The sequence below is a fragment of the Chaetodon auriga genome, chromosome 21, assembly GCF_051107435.1.
Source record: "Chaetodon auriga isolate fChaAug3 chromosome 21, fChaAug3.hap1, whole genome shotgun sequence".
Classification (NCBI taxonomy): Eukaryota; Metazoa; Chordata; class Actinopteri; order Chaetodontiformes; family Chaetodontidae; genus Chaetodon; species Chaetodon auriga.
The window spans coordinates 4,850,808-4,870,321 of record NC_135094.1 but is presented as its reverse complement, the minus strand read 5'-3'; the positions used below and the strand labels follow the sequence as shown (position 1 = coordinate 4,870,321).

General features: G+C 43.8%; 1 protein-coding gene across 6 annotated transcripts in view; it reads right to left on the bottom strand.

The window, feature by feature from the left end:
* Positions 1-298: 298 nt before the first annotated feature.
* myo3a (myosin IIIA) overlaps positions 299-19,514 on the bottom strand; it is a 61,340-nt gene continuing 42,124 nt past the window's right edge. For 4 of the 6 annotated variants that reach the window (XM_076721383.1, XM_076721382.1, XM_076721381.1 and 1 more), the window contains 21 exons: positions 18,954-19,080; positions 18,276-18,486; positions 17,910-18,057; positions 16,330-16,483; positions 15,917-16,005; positions 15,674-15,803; positions 14,595-14,677; positions 14,294-14,335; positions 13,181-13,261; positions 12,834-12,914; positions 12,551-12,756; positions 12,322-12,433; positions 11,266-11,428; positions 11,066-11,152; positions 10,855-10,978; positions 9,392-10,769; positions 9,172-9,316; positions 6,656-6,747; positions 5,683-5,723; positions 1,816-2,055; positions 299-926 (listed from right to left, as the gene is read on the bottom strand). In XM_076721383.1, coding sequence (XP_076577498.1) covers positions 812-926; positions 1,816-2,055; positions 5,683-5,723; positions 6,656-6,747; positions 9,172-9,316; positions 9,392-10,769; positions 10,855-10,978; positions 11,066-11,152; positions 11,266-11,428; positions 12,322-12,433; positions 12,551-12,756; positions 12,834-12,914; positions 13,181-13,261; positions 14,294-14,335; positions 14,595-14,677; positions 15,674-15,803; positions 15,917-16,005; positions 16,330-16,483; positions 17,910-18,057; positions 18,276-18,486; positions 18,954-19,080 — 3,849 coding nt within the window. In that variant the 3' untranslated portion in view covers positions 299-811. The remainder of the gene's footprint in view (positions 927-1,815; positions 2,056-5,682; positions 5,724-6,655; positions 6,748-9,171; positions 9,317-9,391; positions 10,770-10,854; positions 10,979-11,065; positions 11,153-11,265; positions 11,429-12,321; positions 12,434-12,550; positions 12,757-12,833; positions 12,915-13,180; positions 13,262-14,293; positions 14,336-14,594; positions 14,678-15,673; positions 15,804-15,916; positions 16,006-16,329; positions 16,484-17,909; positions 18,058-18,275; positions 18,487-18,953; positions 19,081-19,514) is intronic. The other 2 variants (XM_076721385.1, XM_076721386.1) reach the window with 2 other exon arrangements.

Here is a 19,514-nt window from a genome sequence, read left to right as displayed (position 1 = left end):
ATCCACTAACACCCCCTGTGGGGTTTTCTCTCCTTCAAAATGTCACACAAAGGTCAGAGGTTGAATCTCAGATGAAATGCTCGAGCCAAGACGGAAAAGAAGACTGCATGAGGAGGAATTTACATGAGCTGGTTTGATGTCAGGGTGACACAGCTGCTTCTGATATCTTGGACCTTTTTTTAAAACCACCAAAAACCTGCAAGAATTAAGTGTTTTCACTTGATTTGGAGTCTAATGCAGCATATTATCACCTCCAAATGAGCTCATGTCGCATGCAGCAAAGAAGATAAAGGAAACATTAGAAGGAATTTAATATATTTCATGTGTTTAAATGAACAGTGACGACAGCAGAGATGAATGTACATTTCTTACAACATGACAAACACTGAAGCTGATGTTCTGAAGATACTTCAAAGTGAAATGCAAAGAGTTCAACTCAAGAATTCAAGTGTAAGAACATGGCTTTTGTATTTACATCATCTATAGATATTTTATACAGTTCTAGTAGATGTTTACATGGTTATGGACATCAAACACATCATTTAGCAAAGGAAACTGAAAATGCAGCCGAGTCTAGTTTACAAATCACATAAATAAAACTTTAATTTACAGCAAGTTATAAAGACGAAGCATTTTATTATTTACATTTACCCTCATCCTGTCTATGCTGCGTTTCCATTATTTAGACCGGTGACTTAAAATAAATGCATGTGTCGAGTGTTTTGCAGAAGCTGTATACTCATATGACAAAGCATGGTACGCTGCCACACCAGGCTTCAGATGCGGACAGTTCAGATGAACGTCTGAGCGTTCAGTACTGTTTGATGAGCTTTCGTCTCTGGGAGGTCTTCCTCAGCAGGTGCCTGTAGTCGTACGGATTGTCCTCGGCCTGACTCTCAGTGGAGGGCATTCTGGGAACAGAGCGCCTGTGAACACAACACAGAGACAGAAAAAGTGACAAAATAAAACAAAGTGAGGAAGGAGATGAGAAGATTAAAGTGGAGGGGAAAGATTTCATATTGTTTGTCATCTTCGGTGACCATTCATCACGCGTGCGTGGGGCCGTCTGACGGCCGGGCAGCACTGGAAAACAGATGAAAGCAGGATGTGGATTTGTCAGCGTCTGCCTTTTGACCAACTGGAAGACGAAATCCAGGTGTGGCATTCTTGGATAAATACAAGTACCTCACGGCTCAGTTGCTAAGCAGCTCAGATTCATCCACAACTGTTGATGGGATGTCTGAGGTCCTTCCCTCTCAGCCGCATTAAACCCTGTATCCATCATTTAGCAGCAGCGTTGTGTAATCCATCTGCAGGCTTTAATTTGAGGCATCCTCAATTAATATTTTGAAATTAAAACTCCAAACGTAATTTTCTCTTCAAGGCAAATTAATTTCCTGTAACGTTAACAGGATTATTATGGGGATATCTCTGTATGTGCTATCATCTAAATGCATTAAATGGCTTGCTTTTAGCACAGTATTTGGCATTAGAGTCAGTATAAAACATGCCCAACCTATTTCATCGATTTAGTGAACGAAACAATTGAACTGTGCAGCCTAACTTAAAGTGAAGTTTGCAGTTCAGCAGCACTGTTTCCTTGCAGGAAGAACATTTCATTTCGACGAACATTTCTTGAAAACATGTTGAAAAACGATGCTAACGTGGTACCCAGTGCCTTAAAAAGTGATGCCAAGCAGTCCTGACCAAGCGTCCCTCTGTGAAGAGCGGGGACTGAGAATGAGTTGGCATTTATTGTTAGTGTACAGAAATCAATGTGTCTCTCAAATGAAGGACATACTTTAGAGGACGTACCTGTTGTCACTGGCAGGTTTGGGAGGCTCCGGTTCAGTGACGGCCCTCCCTCTGGTCTGTCTACCGGCAGCAGCTGGTCTCCGCTCCGCCGACTGCCTCCTGTCCGTGGACCGCCTCCTCTCCGCAGACCTCCTCCTGTCAGGTGTGAGCGACGTGGCCTCTGTGGAGATGCAGGGTTCAGACCTGCTGGTGGACAGTTCCCGGTAGTACTGGTCATCTACATCCAGCAGCTTTCCTGGACTGGAGCACAGACGGAAGGACGTTAGCAGGACAGACGTCAGGCCTCATTGCTTATGGTGACTGTTTATGTCCAGTCCAGTAACCTCAAACCAGACAGCGGTCATAACACAAGACATCTGGTGCCAGGTGAACAAATCAAGTATCTCTGCTCAAATATGTTTTCTTCCATGTGTTCATGTCAGTAGAATACTAAGAAAGTCCAGATAAAGCAACAAATGTAGGGACCAGTTCAGCCTGAACATGCACTGACAAAACCCAAAACAAGAACTTAATTGAAACTTTGGACACAAGGAAGCCTTAAAAAACACTGCTGCATTTTAGCCTTTGTCAAATTCTTACAGAGCAACAAACAAAGAGGCTTAATACAGACTCCTCCTACAGACTCCTCCTATTGGCAAATGAGTACAATCAAGACCTGATAGATCACAGGTGTGTCCTCTCTCACAGAGCCTCAAACTGGACATAACATATCCCAAAATGTTAAGACGTGAAATAAGAACAGCTTTTAGCTCGAACTCTCAGACGTTGCGTAGCCTTTTAACTTCTTTGCACACTGTGAAAATACTCTGCTGTAAGTAAAAGATCTGCAATCAGAACTTATAAGTATTATCAGCAAGATGCACTTAAAGTATGAAAACTCATTGTGCAGTAAAACGTTCCTTGTCCGTGTTTTACTGTTATATCTGATGTTACTGCGTTTATTGTATTTTACTGCTGCAGATGTTCAAGGCTGAGCTCATTTTAACTACTTTATTTACTTTTCAAAGAGTTTTTTTCACTGAAGAAGGAGAAATATTTTCATGACCTGTAAAAGAACGCTTCATTCTTCAGTTTGTCTGAAAAATTCTACATCCAAATGACCACATTTGGAGATACGTGGCTTTCACTGGACAGAAAGGATAGAAAAGCTGTAATCTGAAAAGTAACTAGTAACTAAAGACGGAGTAAAAAGTACGATATTTGCCTCTCAGATGTAGTTCAGTAGAAGTGTAAAGTTCCATAAAATAGAAATACTCAAGTAAAGCACAAATATCCTAAATTTGTGTTTGAGTAAATGTACTCAGTTACATTCCACCGCTGCAGGGATGGAGAACAAAGGATAATTATGAAGCTCAGTCTGCAAGTGTCTGATCCCCAGACTGCAGCCTCCCCTTCAGCTCCAGCGACGCTGGCATGAAGCTGAACCTACCATCTGACCTCCATATGAACAGAAGCGAGAGAAAGAGAATATCCATGTGTGGATCAATACGTCTCACACGTTATTAACATACGCTGCCGACCGCGATTGGAAATCAGTGTCTTCATGGCTGCAGCGCTTCAGCATCAGTTGACATGAGCGTCACAGCAGACATGATCTGACAGTGCGATGAGTTTGAGTCCGGCGCTGACCTTATAATCACAGACACACAATCGTCCCGCTGATGAATCATGATGAATCTGCTGTTCTGAGGCTGAAATGAAAATGTCCTCTTGATTGTAATTACAGCATCTCCCCGTTCTCCGGACCACTGATGTGAGTGGAGCAGCAGCACAAGAGAAAACCACGATGACATCGTCCTCTTCAAGACAATATTAAGTTTATACGCACAGATCTGGATCAAGACTGGAAACAATCTACCAAGTCATATTAAAGTTAAGTAAAGCCTGTAGGCTAAAGTGGCTAAAGCTAATCTTTTTATAGTTACAAGTTACTGACCATAACAAGCCATGTTGTGATGCTATGATACACAAGCTGAATATGTACTCAGAGATGTAACTTTCAGAATGGCTGCTCTTCTTCCCTGAAGTAGCCTGGTCCCAAACACCTAAATAGGCTGGTCCCTAACATGGACTGTGTAAACAGTTGACAGAGCCTCTGGGTCTAAAAAGTGAAGCCAATGCAGAAGTACGTTAAACCTGCATTCTTTCTAATGGCCAGTAGGCGGTGACTCCACTGGTTGCAAAAAGAAGTCTGACTCTGTGAAAGCTTATGGGAAAATGAGCATACCTCTCACTTGACTTATTACCTCAGCAAGCAGTTTCTTATGAGTTTAAGGTCTAAATCGCTAGTTTAAGTCTCATTGGTCCTATTTAGATCAAAACAGATGAAAGGGCAGGGTATACTTTAGGGCGTAGCTGCCGTGTGATCGACAAGTTGCTACCATTGTGAGTGCCTTTGGGTTTTTAGTCAGATCCAATCAGGAAAGAGGCTTAGCAACACGTATCCTCCTCAGCTCCAACCTCTCGTCCTAATAAGGTCACTTAAGGCTCCGAAAAACAAGCTAGCAATGGCCGTAATGCCAAACTTGCGGCTTCAAAATTGGGTTTATTCTCGATCCCAAATAGCTAACCGTTAGCAATGCCAGCAGCCAGTTGATAATGCAGCCCATTCTGAGTAGGCCTGTTTTTATTGGCCGCTGCATTAGCTCCTGCATGTTAGCATGCTGACGTTAGCATTTAGCTCAAAGCAGTACAGCCTCACAGAACTGCAGCAGCATCATGATAGACTCTTAGATTCTTGGCAGAGCTTTGGTTTTGAGGTCTGTTGCTGCTCTTCATTTCCTGCTTTGGGCCTGGTTCAGCCACCAGGAGACCAGTTCAGCCCTAATAGCTGACCCAGAGTTGGTCCAGGGGCTGGTTCAGCCCTGGTTCACTGCTGATGCTAATTACCTCATTTTTCCCCCTTATATCTTCAACAAACTGCCACACTAACGGCAAAAACATCAGGATGGAAAAGATGAAAGATTTTATGAACTGGCGACTGAATCACTGTTAAGTCACATATCGAGATAGAGATTAGACAATAGATCATTGCTTTAATATTGGCAATAAAATGTAGATATCTGTGGTTCACTGTCATTGTTTCTGATCAGCTCTGCCTCTGTTCTCCCTTCGCATGTCTTTACTCCCATTCACTATCATCACCTCTGTCTTCTCTTCAGTTTCCACTCCTCTTACCACCCACGCTCGCTCATCTCCCATCCTCCTCTGCTGTCAGCTTTAGCCACAGACGCTATCTTTCCTGCTGACCTTCTCATCCTTAATGATGCATGTAAACTGCTCCTGTCCATCGCTGGCTTTATTTATCTGCTAACAAATTATTACCCTTGATGTTTAGCACTGTGTCGCACTGTTTGTGTGTGTGTGCGTGTGTGTGTGTGTGTGTGTACATCAAGATGTTTGTGTGTGTGTCCTCAGACTGCTGTGATAAAGTACCCTGGCCCCTTCTTGTACAGCCAGCCCTATCGGCCTATCTTCACCCCCTCGCTCTGGGCGGTACGCTCACCTTGTGGCCTCTACCACACATGCATATGCATGAACACACACAACCACACACACTCACCACTCATCTTTCTTTAGAAAAATATCTGATCTACAGGTAAATTTACCAACGTATATGAGACATCTTACATATTTGGATGCCTAACATTAAATTTCATATATTTAGCGACTGAAAGATGAGGCTAATTAACTTCACTGGGGATGTGTGTAATACCGCAGATCGTTAAGCTTGGACCCAGACGCTGTCCTTATGTCGGCACTGGGCTACAGTCATTACTCTGGACCCGGTGTGCTAAGCAAGCTGGCAGCATGCCGACCCCTTAAAACAGTAGTGATAGGTTGTTAAAATGAGGTTGAAATACTTACTCCTCTTTCCTGGGCTTGCGTTTATCATCCTGGACAGACCTCTGAGTGGAGAGAGACAGGACAGATTACGACATGTCAGTCAAACACTGCCAATCTCTGTGCTCAGGTAGAGAAAAAGAAAGTGGGTTCAGAACTTTGGTTCCCAATGTTTTGGCTTATAAACTCTCAATATAATGCAAGAAAGGCTCTTTGGCCCATTACAGGTTGCATCTGTTTTCAAGTTGTGACCAGTTAGCCAACGAGTTATTTTAGCCATGTTAGCGGTACGGCTATATGGATGGAAACAGGTCTGATGGTTGATCCACTACTTTGTCCAGACTGAAAAGTATTGAACGGATTGCCTCCGGATGAATGCTAATAATTCGGTGCTAACTCTGATGACAACCTTTCCACTCCTGCCATCATCAGGTCAATTTTTTGGTTCGTCCAGTACTTTGGTTTATGACCAAATATCTGCAAAACTGATAACATCTAATCCCAAATATTAGCATGCTAGACTAAGATGGCCAACATGGAAAACATTACACTTGAAAAATAAACCATTATTCTGCTTTGCAGATACTTCCTGTTTACCTTCTCATGACCCCTCAGCATTGAGGAGTTGTGACCCCAGGCTGGCAACCATTGTTTATGAAGATGTTTCCCCTTTCAATGAATGGAAGTAATGTCTATTTTCAAGAATTTCAGTGAATTTCAAGTCATGATTTGGTCAATCATGTTTTAAAACTACAGCATGTAAACAAACTTTTTTTGTTTCTTACTCTTTATCAAATGTTGAATGTCTGGTCTTTGCTATTAATTGATTAAACTATTGATTGAATGCATTATGCTGTATCTACCAAAACAGTACTGACAATAGTGTGTTGCAAAGCTAACAGCTGTGGACGTAGTTAGAGTGTCACATGGCTGCAGAGAGCAAAGCTTTGTGGTGGCATGGGTCTGAAATGGTTCTCCATCTCTTTCTGTGACTCACATGAATCAGGTTGTAATAGGTGGAGTCCTCTGGTGTGTTGAGGGTCTTTGGCTGCTGGGTCCTGCGGGGGGTCCGCGACAGCCTCTTGTCAGCTGAAAAGTAGAAAGACGGTGAAGACTGATCTATTTGATCCAAGATAAACAACAGAAAAGAGCACGCGAATAGACACTGAAAGGAAAACTTTAAATACAAAAAACATTGGAAGTGGCTGGTTTGAAAGGTTATTAATTCATCTCAGTGTATTAGTTAATACAATACAATAGCGAGCTGGTGGGATAACAGCGTAGCACACGGCCGGTTGGGTGTGATCTGACCACGCTGACTTTTGACTGCTGTGCTTATTGAACTTCCCTCCATACATACTGCAGTTTGACCCAAAGGCCCTTGGCCAATTTGAATTTTCCAGTGGAGATTACGTGAATCAACCTTCGACACAAACAAAGTGTCCTATAACTCTGTGACGATCCATGTTTGAGTCCACAGTATCGAACATAATCACAGAAGTGTGCTACCGACCATCTGTGCAGAACAGCTTCCGTACTGCAGTGGATGTGCTGCAATATATCACATTTGTCCTGACTGATACGCCGTTACAATATTCCTCTTTGGGCATGTGATATTGCAATTATTAACATATTACAACGACCTTTGCTTGTTGCTCATTATTAATCACCGTTCATGTAAGGGGAAAGCACGCGGCATAAAACAATCCATCATGTGCCGAAGCTCTCAGGTGAAGGAGGTGAAAAGTTTCTAATATTATTGAACAACTTCATCTAAAGGTCAGTCTGTATTGCACAAACGAGTTAAGCCAATTTCACACACCCTCTTATTAATTCCAGCCATAATTGTTGGAAACGCTTGCTCACATGACGTGATTAACATTTGATGACCTTTCCCATGAAGAACAATGTGACTGGCGTGCCTCCGCTTTCATTGTGTGTGTCACAAATTATTCTGATCAAGTTTATTATGCTAAAGAAATTTATGGGGACGGCTTCGGCGTGTCGGTGGAGAAGTGACCCAGTGTGGCTGAGAAGCATAATTTTACAGAGAGTTGCATTAGCCTTTGGAAATAACACAGATAATTCATTCTGCTTTACCTCAGGCAACGTGCTGCGCTGAAGAGAAGTAAAGGGCAAACATGCCTGGATTAAAGGAACACTGCTCGACTGGAAACTCTGTGCGGAGTAATAAATGTGTGCGATGTTTGTAAAAACTTCATCCAAATAAAATCAGATAGAAGCAGATCTAAAGGCGCACCTGCGACGGCGTTGAAGGAAACAGTTTGACATTTTAGGAAACAAGCTTATTCGCTTCCTTGACAAGAACTCGATGAGAAGATCAATATCACGTCTCACGTCTGCAAGGTAAATGTGAAGCTAGAGCAAGCAGCCTGTTAGCTTAGCTTAGCAGAAAACGGGGGGAAACAGCTGGCCAAGCTCCACTTAAAGTTAACAATCTGCAGCTCATTAATTAACATACTAACTAATTCTCTAATGCTGATATTGGACAATTCTGCACAGCTCTGAAATCTTGCTTCATGTAGGAAACACATATTTCTGCATTGCCACTGATGGTGTTGGATGCAGTTAAACAGTCCAATATGAACATAATTCCTCAGCACGTCGAGCTTCTTCTGCGTTTTCAGTGCAAATTATGCAAAAACCTAATAAAAATGCTGAGAATCCGACAGATATGACTTCAGTACACGTGCCACTGAAAAAGACTGGAGGGATATCGTCAGTCTAGTATTTTGTAATAAAACTCAATCCGCCACCAAAGATCACATGAATGGCAGAATAATCGCGATGCGAGCCCCGGAAAGGTAATCATTGGTAATACTGCATAATTATCACATTATTGTCTCAAGACACCTGAACCCACGACAGCTCCGCTTTGCAAAGACGACAAACATTCACCTCGCTGTCTCCCCCCCGCTCGCCACGCTGAAAGCAATTACAGCTATCACCTGTGCAAATCAAATTTTATTTCTGATGACACGTTGGGTAGAGAAGCACTTCCTGTTTTGGCACTTGACTTTCGCAGGTGTCCTGATCTAATCGAGCCTCAGGACTGAAATAAAATCTCTCTCTTTTTACTCGAACAGTGTGGAAATAGCCGGCAGAAGCCCTCACAACTTGGTAATGCTGAACAACTCCTTCCGCAGACCTTTTTACATTTGCAATCAAGGCTTGAACGTCTTTTAAGTGTAGCAGGAAATGACAGTTTCACTCTTACTTGAGTGAATATGAACTCCATTTAGCTGCGTGTCAGTGAGGGATAACCTCAGTGCAGCTGAATCAAAAAAAGCCTTTATGAAGGATGGATGTACCAAAAGAATAGATGAATCTCCTCAGACAGGCAGTCTGTCTGTCTTAACTATCTGATGGTTCGGGGCTTCAACAGCAGAACCAGAAACAGACATTAACCTCGGGTCAATCCGTGCCAACGTTATGCATTATATGTACGGCTTCGTAATCTCTTTTTCACTGAGCCGATCTCAATCATCTTACTTGATTGGTGATTCTGGGGAGCATAGCCATTGATTGCCTTCCCTCGCACAAACATGCCATTGTTCTCGGGGTTTGATTGATGGGCCTGGATGATCTCACTCAACTTCTGCTGCAGGGCCAAAAAGTCCTGAGAAGTCTTTGAGATCTGTCGACAAAAACAATACATGAGTGGGAAGAAGGATGAGTTAGAGAGGCGATGAGATGCGTTCGGTGGTGTTACCTGTTTGGAGAAGCTCTCTAGCTGTGCAGCTTCTGTCTGTGCTGCTTTCTTATTGGCCTTCAGGTTCTTCCTGTCCTTGTACCCTCTGAAGTTGCTCTGGATCTTCACTGCAGCCTGCTCTTCCTCCAGTCTTTCTTTTTCAGCATCTGTCTCCTCTTTACGCTCTATCACCACGTCATTAACATCCAGGGCCTCCTCCTGGGCCTCCTCTTTAGGTCCCTCTTCGGCATCACTGGCAGCTTCTGCCTTTGCTTTCTGCTGCATTTCTCTCTCTGCTTTCAGTTTCTTTCGGTCCCGATGGCCCCTGAAGTTACTCTGAAGGACAGTGGCGGCTTTTTCCTCCTCCAGTCCCGGGTTCTCTGACGTACCCGGCTGGGATTCTGGCACTGACTCCTCTGTGTGCGGCACCTGTTCTTCTTCGATTGGAGGTCCTGGTGTGACTTCTTTTTCCTTCTTCCTCTTCTTAGGGATCTTTCCTTCCTCCTCGAGACGCTTGCGCTCCTTGTGGCCGCGGAAGTTGCTCTGAAGCACCACAGCTGCTTTGGTCTCATCTTGGTCTTCTAACTTGATATTAACTGAAGACACATCTGCTGCATCTTGAGCTTCTGTTGATTTTTCTTTTTCTGTCTCCTCGCTGCAGGTTACTTCGGCAGGCATTTGAACTTCCGGCCCCTCTTCCTCACCTGTGGGGCTGCTCACTGTGGGCACTTCCTCTTCACCAGTAGGACTTTTTACTCTCTGTTTCTTAGCCGGGATCTTGCCCTCTTCCTGCAACCTCTTCCTCTCTTTGTGGCCTCTGAAGTTACTCTGGAGAACAGTAGCAGCCTTGGTTTCTTCTTCTACATTGACAACCTCTTCCCCTGCAGCCTTTTCTTGTCCATTCTCCTCCTTCGTGTCCTCCTCCTGTCCCTCTCTTCTAGCATCTGCTGCTGGTGCGTCCACAATCACCGCTTCATCTGACACTTCTGTGTGTTCGTCATCTTCTGGCACCTGTGTGTGATCGCTGTCATCGTTCTCCTCTGCTTCATATGTACTTTCTTCATCGTCGTCAATCTCCTCCTGCTCATCAGCTGTCTTTTTCTCTTCCTCTTCTTTGCTGGGAGGCTCTTGCTCACTTTCTTGCTCCACCACCACACTTGACGGTAACTCTAATTCAGCCCCAGCCATCGTCTTTTTCCTCTCCTTAAACTTTTTTCTCTCCTTGTAGCCCCTGTAGTTGCTCTGGAGAACCACGGCAGCCTTCGTTTCATCTTCCTTGTTCTCTGCTTCGTTGTCGGGAGCAGGGGAGTTTTCATCATTAGTGATCTCTTCTGGTTCAGGAGTCTTTTCCTCTTTTTCCTTCAGGGCTGTCTCTTGTTTTTCTTTCTCTTTGGCGTCCCTACAAACAAAATGGGTACATCTTTGTCAAAAACAAACCGTCTTTTTTTCACTGCTACATTTTGTACATTTCCTCTCTCTGATACCGTTTTCTTTTGAAGCTTTTCCTTTCTTTGTGCCCTCTGTAGCGGGCCTGAATCTTGGTTGCGGCTCTGTTCTTCTCATCTACCAACTCCTTGTATTTCTTTTTTGCAAGATAGCCCCTGCAAACTGAACAAGATGAAAAGAGAAACCAATGTAATGCTCACAAAGCTTCGATTGTGTTGGATAACTGATTCCATCTCAGATTGTTCTTACCAGCCTGAAACTGGATGATGAAGGCCTCAAACTTTGCTTTGCTTTTGTCATCAGCCACCCTCTTCCGAGCTTTGTGACCTCTGTAAGCTGGAGAGTTCAAATCGAAAATCAAAGCAGGCATTGACATAGAAAGTATCGGAAGAACTGCTTGATGACTTGTTCATGCTGTAGTAGCTGTACAGAGTGTAAAGTTTACGAACCCGACTGCAGCACCAGAGCACTCTGCTCCCGCTCTTTTAACACCCGCCGGTATCGCTTGGCTCCCAGCCAGCCTCGGACGTAAGCCTGCAGCAGAACGATCCGTTGCGTGGCCTGCTGCACCATCAGGTTCAGATGTTCAACGTGGTAGTACTTGAGGAACACCTGAGAGCAGGGACACACACAACGCCTCACTCACCACCATATCACACCTATTTAGCATCAGCTACAGAGACAGTAACATTGGTACAGCAAAATCTGTGCAACTACTGCTTCCTACCTCCTGCAAGAAATCACCTGAAAAGAGTTTTTCAAGACAAAACAGTTGACACGTTCTACAAGAAACTGGCAAAGTGTGAATTAATTAGATGCAGTCTTGGTTTGCATGGCCTTGCCTTCGTGGCTTTTATGTGGGCAAAATAATGAGAGTAATCTGTGTAATCAGAACAAGCTCACATGGGGTTTGTTTTACTGTCAGTGCTATTGGGAAGCCATTACACACAGAAAGCAAATGGCATTTCTGTTTTGTTCTTTTCAGTGAAAAACCTTCCTGCACTAAACTTGGCCTCACTGTCTTGCTCAGTGACACGTAAAGTAAGAATTTGGGGGTTGAATTCAGGTCTGGCTGCTCAATGACATGCTAAGACTCACTGCCAGGAAACTGCTACTATACCAAAGGTTTAAAAGCCCATGCTGCTACTCCAAATACCATGCTACAGAGTGTGTGAGTGTGAAACATAATTTGCATGCACCAGTGCGAATGAGTTCTGACACTCTTAATTAGCTTCTCATTTTTAGCCAACGCTAACTGTCAGTGTAGCCGGTTAAATTGAAAAGGTCATATCAGATCTCACTAACTCGTGCTAATTCCTATGCTAACTTGGTGACAGGACAAAATGAGAGCTTGCTGTTGTCGAGTGAGTAGTCTTTTCTTGCAAAAGCATCAGCTGATATTAGATCAATAAAATAAGCGGATCAATTACTTCCAAGTCAGCTCAGCCCTGCTGCCTCAGTCCCTTCAAACTAAGGTACAGCCTATGAACAGCATCTCCACTGACCTTAGTCTTCCCCATTGCCCAGTTCTCCAGCTTGGCCTTCTCCAGTATTGCAGCACACGTCTCTTGAGTCACAGCCGGCTCCTCATGAGCATGGAAAGCCAAGATGTAGTACCTGTAACAGTCAGTGTAATCAGCTGGACGCTCACACAGGGGCCAACACACACCAGACGCTGATTTTCACTTGATCAAACATCACTCCCTCCTGGTGTGAAGCGAGCAGCCTGCTGACCTCTTTATGAAGTTAGCAAACAGGATGCGGTGAGAGTAGCCCTGCCGTCTGATCTTGGCGGTCTCCAGAACTCCGGTGTACCGCAGCTGAACCAGGACCTTCTCCCGGTCAAACTTGTTGGCTTGGCGATCATTGTTTGGTTTGATGCAGCGAACAAAGTGCGGCTGTCCTGCCACCATCTTGGACAGCAGGTCCATCAGAGAGTACTAGAAAGAGTATATGAAGAGTGAAGTGAGGTTTTTTTGGACAATTTGGGGAAGCGAAATAGAGAAAACAGTCTTACTCTGAAGTAGGAGGCCACTGTCTGCGTTCTCATGTTGGTGGTTTCTCTCGGGTGGTAAGGTGTGTCTCCAGGGTCGCCCGGCTGGACAAACAGACAGAAAGCTGGTCAGAATCACAGAATATCATGGCGCACTGTATGTGTCTGCAGACCAATGCCTTCACATACGACTTTATGAAATGCAAGGGAACATTTTAGTACAACGCACATTAGGCGAGGATGAAATGAGGATGCTGACCTAACTGTGCCAAGCACACCTGCAGGTGCTTCACGTCTTAAAACTTATAATATAAGTATTTCCATTACAGCTTTTCTGTACACTACGGTTTTATCTTCCTTTGAAAAATCACCGTTTGCATTTGCACTGTGTCATGAAGAGGCACAGGAAGCAAGCTTTTTTTTTCAGGGGCGAGCTTTAATTCCCGAGATGGCTGCAAAAGAGATGCATAAAATGGATAAACACACACAAATAAAGAGCCAAATCAGGAGTATGGTCTGCACAAATACGACTCGTCCAAAGCTGTTACCTCAAAAAATCATGCAAATTCAAAATGAAACAAAAGCTATATGCTTAAAAACTGCTATAATTAACTACATGCTAATAAAACTACTAATAATAATACAGAACATCAGTATGAATATAGAAAAATTACAAACACAAGCGCATTAACCTGGATCCTGCAGATATTTTTGTAACATCTAAACAAGCTCTGCATCTACGTCTCAGCACTATTACACTGGAGGAAACAGTTTAAAGCAAGCCATCAGCCTAATACTGTTTGTAGCATTTCAAATGCTCATTGCGCCTCTTAAGAGCGAAGCCTTTGATGAGCTTTTTGTCTAACATATGCAGATGAATGGAAATAGATTCAAGAACTCATCAAACACAGTTCATTTAAATGTAGCTACTGTCAGTTGCTTTTAGGTGAGCAAATTGCCTGAAGCCTTGCATCCAGCAGGCACTGCAATCGTGTACTGACACAATTTAAAGAAATTCACTAAAGTAAGTCACGTAATTAAAGAAAAAAATTAAGTTCTTATTTGGCCATTGGCGACTGAAGGAGACTGATTATTGAATGCTTTGAATGCAAAATTTAATACTTTCATTAGCTTTTTTTTTTTTTTTTTTTTTGATTCACTGTGCGAGTCATTTAACTCAAGCTAGTTATCAGCATGAGGCATGGTGCTACAAACTACAGCAATGGAGAGGAAGGCCAGGCTTTAACAGAGCATATGTGTCCACATTCAGACGACTTAATGATGATATGTTTGTGCTCTGAGCGTCCTGCAAAGGTTGCACACAGCAGTTTGCTTTGCATTAACTGTAAAAATATATTCACATGTACACAGGACATAGCTGTCACTGACTCTAAATACAAGCCACTACATTTTAGGGGATCTAGAGCGAGTAAGAGTGTCCACACTGCTAAAATAATGCTCAACACAAACTACATGTTTATTACCTCACTGAAAGAAAAAGAGCTGTATAAGGTTAGGACTCCCATCTTTTATGATATAAATGCAGAGACAGAGACAAAAAGGAAAGGAGACAAAAAAGGTAAGAACAGGAGAAGTTATGATTACAGCAAGAAAAAGAGAAGAAATGAAGAACAGTCGAGACATGAGAGGCTGATTTGTAATTCAAGAGCGTTTTTTTTTGGCTTTGGTTGTGAGAATGAGAAAAAAACAGACTGAGCAACTTTCCAGGGGAAGTTCTTGATGCAGAAGATAATACAGTGATAATGCAGACAGTGCTGTAAGTACCTTGGCGAAGGTGATGGTGCGTGTCGGGGTCCGCGGGCTGCGCATTGTGTTTATGCCTTTGCCCTTGGTGTGGGCAAGGTTGCCTGTGAAATAAACAAAGGGAGGATGAGAGTCGGTTAACGCAAACCGCCCCCGCTCACCGGGGGAGAGTTAGTCATACATGTGGGAATCACGCGCAGAAACACGGCTGCAATTTCAGCAGCTGGGATAAATTAAAGAGCTTATTTTTAGCAGAAAACTGATAGAAGTCTGGAAACAGGCTGAAATAAGTGAACTCAGTGGAGCAGATGCCAGATGAGTTCAGGAGTCCTTCCTTTTGCGTGACTTACTTTTGATTAGGAATGAAACGGCACCGCTCATACCACAGCTTTAAGAGTACTTTAAGAGTTTATGTGATTAGGTGATTATTGGCTTTGTGATTCGATTTTGACAGAGCTGGCAGCCTGCTCTGCCAACACAGGTTACTCTCGCTGCCAAGGCCAGCTTATTACAACAAAAGCCTGGCAGACAAGAGAGGAAAGCCTGCTTAAAATAGGCAACAATAGCCTGTTGTTTTACAGCAAGTTTGCATTCAGTGCTGCCTCTGAACTGTTTAATTGAGAGGTGGACCGAGCAAACATCCAATAACGTCCCTGTTATTTTTCTTCCTCTTTTCTCTGCGGAAACTTTCTGTGCTTCATGCAAGAGGAGCCTATTTCCTCCGTCCTTCAACTAACTCCAATGTGACCCCAGTTTTAGACGCTCAGAGCAACGTGATGTGGTGTAAAGAGCTAAAAAGTCCGTGCAGGGAGGAGGTCAAAGAGGACACATGAGCTAAAAGACTGTGTTCACGTCCACTTTGAAACCAAAGTTGAGTTATTTTAACTTATGTGCATAAGTGAACTTAAGTAACAGACTTAACTTAACTTAGAAATATATTCATTTTAACCCAAACTGTGATCTTTTCCTGGACCTAACTAAGTATTTTTGGTGCCTAAACCAAACCAAACTGTTGACCACATGTTAGAAAGGCTTTCTGCAGGCGTCTCCCACAGAGACAAACACTGGACTGGGAAGGAGAACGGGTCGTCCCTCCTGACCTGTTTTGGTGAGGGGATGGGTGACCAGCTTGCGAGTGAGCTCATTTTCTGACGACCTCAGCAGAAGGACGATGTCGGCTGGTAGCGTGTCCCTGTTCTTGGCCAAGAAGCCGGCAGCGTTGTAAATCACCTATGAGTTTAGTAGAGAGGGAGAATACTTGTGTGAAGGCCAACGCACTTCAAGTTGCTTCAGTTTAAAATTAGACTTCTATGCACGCACTCTCATAATCAAATATCACTTACCTTTCCAGCATAGTGGTGAATACCAAAGCCGAGATCAACCCTCTTTGGTCTCCAGAAGCTTTTGGTCTTGAGGTTATCATCAAATTTCTCTAAAATGTGCAAGAACACATTGGTTAATTATCCTCAAACCACTATGAATATGTTCTGAATGACAACGCTGAAGCTCATATAGTACATTATACCTTAAATCACCTTATTGTGAGTGATTATATACTTCTGAAGAACCTCTGAGGCAGTGAAACACTTTCAGTTTAAAGATCTGCTGACTGCTCCATCACTTGTTCTCATTTGTTTCAATGGGGCTGCTCAGTAAACATTAAGGGCTGTGGGGAAAACATCATGCTGATGGGCTAATGGTCTAATAAAGGCTGTAAACAGTGAATTCAGCCCAGTCATAAGCTGAAGCCACTGACCTACGAGGGTCTGGTCGGTGGCCTGTGGGAAGCGACTCTCCTCATCCAGAAGCGAGAGCATCCCCATGGGCTTCTGTAGGAAGAGGTCCAGGAGGGGCCGGTTGTCCTCGTACTCGATCATCCGAGCGTCCACCTCCTCATTCAGGTACTCATCCTGAACAGAAACGGCGTGAATATAATAATGGCTTTCTTTTTATGGGCGATCTCCAGGTTGTACACTTTCTATTTTATTGTGGCCTTGAATCCTCTCAGTCTGTTGAAATACTGTTTAGCGAAAACACGAGTTCCTAATGTATTCATTCCCATCTCTGTTTGTTTGTTGTTGTCCCCTATTATCAGACAAATAAACGGTCCTCTCGGGCTAAACCAGCTCCACCAAGGGCAGAAATGTGACGTGACTTCAGGAGGAGCGGCTGGTTGTTCAGCCAAAAGACTGAAATGTTTGTATTCATCTAACATTAGTTGTCCAGACGGCTGTAATGACAGAACAGAGCCGTGAAGTCAGACGCTGTTTGTCTGTTCTGTGCACTTTGTTGGCCGTTATCGTCACGAGCAATGAGATTTTTTTTTAGTTCTGTGCTATAATATCAGGTCTAACTTTAAATCCATTTTTTTTTATCCTAACCAGTCATTTTCTGCTCTCTCTGCTTTATCTTTTAAATGCATTGCCTGAATGTTCAGAAAGTTTACAATAAGAGTGACACATTAAAGATAAAGTGGCCATCAGCCAACTGAAAACACCCCCCCCCCTCCTTTGGATAAATGTGGTCCTGGGGGGCAAAGTGAGCAAAGACCTGCACTTTATACTCAGATCACATCAGGCTGACTGACTCTCAGAGCTGCTAGCATGACTCAGCAACATTACAGGAGACTTCTATTCTGAGAAGAAAAGGACAAAATGGGAACAAACAACATCGAGTCGACGTGCTTATTGTAGCGTGACCTGCACACTGCGAAGTAAACGAGCCGCATCAGGAACTCTGCAGGGATGCAGACATATTGGGTCAATATGTAAACACATACATGCATGGGAAAATAGTGGTAAATCTGCTTTAATTCACTGTAGGTGTGACAAGTTCAGTGATGCCTCCTAATCTCACAGCCCACTACAATTCCCCTATGCTCCATATATGGTGGCAGTATAGGACAAATGTATTTCTGGGCCTGGTGCCAACAATACCCAAGAGTGAGATTAAGTCAAACGCTAACTGTCTTCAACTCCTAATTGACCCTCGTTTGGAATGATTTATAGCTCCTCTCCATGGGTGAGACCAAATCATTTAACATTAGCAAACCATTCTCTGCCCCCCCAAGGCAAAACACACCCACCAGGCTGCATAGAAGGAGAACGGCGAACCACATTCTCCCGTAAATAAAGACAGCAGCATATTTTACCCTTGCCATCTTTCTTAAAGCGCCGAGTGACAAATGATGACATGTTATCACCATTTAGATGGAAATGAGGTAGTACCAAGGTGAAAAATGCATATAAAGTGCTTTCCAGGGTGGGATTCAAGTACTCAGAGAGCGCTCTTTGATTTCAGTGATAGTTTCAGGTGGGTGCTGGGCAGAGCCTCTACCTGCTCCCATGCGAATATGTGCTGGTTGAAGTAAAACTGGATCTGCTCATTGGCGATGTTGATGCAGAGCTGCTCGAAAGAGTTCTTCTTGAAGTTCTCAAAGCCGAAGATGTCCAGGATGCCGATGTTCAAGCCCTTGTCCTCCTCTCTGGAGGAGAGAAGAATGACAACTCAGCTCATTTAAATCCACTTCTCACTGAGGAATTCTGCGTTCACTGCTCTTGTGTGTCAAATTCTGTGGCAGCCCATCCAAAAGTTCAAGGCATTTTACTAAAATCTAAAAACATAGGATCTTTCTGAGATGACCTCATTCTGCGCTCATGACAGCCACACACACCACATCACATTTCCTGCTCCTGATCTCACCCTAGGTGGCTGTCGGGCCGCAGCAGCGCGTTGATGCGGTTGACAATCCAGCTGAAGAGGCGGCCGTAGAGAGCCTTGCTCATGGCGTCCCTCACCTCCGCCGCCTTTTCCACCGTGTTGGGCCTGACGATTGTCTCTCCCCGGGCCACAACACAGTGGGAGGTCAGGGCTTCCTGGAGCTCGTCTGAGCGGATACACAGCAGTGATGCCACTGAGGGGACATTAGATGAGGAATGTGATTAAAGTTTTTAAGTAGAATGACTGCAAGCCATACGTGCAGGGTATGCAAATGTGCAACCTGAACTGTCCTCATGTAGACTCAGAAATAAAACTGATGTTGTGTTCAGGGCTCACAGAAAAATACGTGAAAGAGGGCGCTCATGTTCTCCTGCTCATCAATCACAAATCAGTCCAAATCCACAAATCTCATCTAGACAGCTTTGCACAGAGCAATGCTCCAAAAACACCTGTTTGGATCGTTCCACAGGTAAACAGGTTCATTGGTAACAGGTGAGAGTGTCATGATTGGGTATGGAAGGGGCATCCTGGAAAGGCTCAGTCGTGATGGAGGATGGAGCGAGGTTCACCACTTTGTGAACACGTGATTGGATAAAGGGTATTACTACATGAGCTCAGGAACGCTGTAAACTGTTGTCTCGTGCCTCTCGCTCCTCTCACCGTTCTCCAGGACAGAAATGTTGGAGATGTCGCTCTTGTCTGTTTGGTGCTCCGAGGCAACTGGAGAAAACTCGATATCGCCAGAGTTGAGGATGGCGGCCAGAGTGCTGTAAACACTGCCCAGCTCCTGCAGGAATTATAGACAGCTATTTACTGTAGAAAACCCCAGAAGTTTGCAGAAAGTATGACGTTACCTTATCAAATAACATCATCTTACAAACTTGCATACTGTCTTACCTGGATGGAAACCCTCTTATCAAGTACCAGCATGTTAAAGTACAGAGTATTATTGCTCAGCTCTGCCACTTTCTAATGAATGTCAACAGTCATGGTGAAGTTATTTCAGGCGTTGGACCCATTTCTCAAAATCAGCTATGCTAGCTTCCTGTTAGCACCTCCAAATACAACTCCTGCACATGAATCATCATTTGAATCTCAAATGAGTAATTTGCACCCTCAATTTAAAACCTTGATATGTGCTCCCAATTGCTGAATGTGGGTGCTATGAAGGCCGCTGGTTCAGAGGACTTCCTGTGTGTCCTTTTGTACACAGGATGTAAT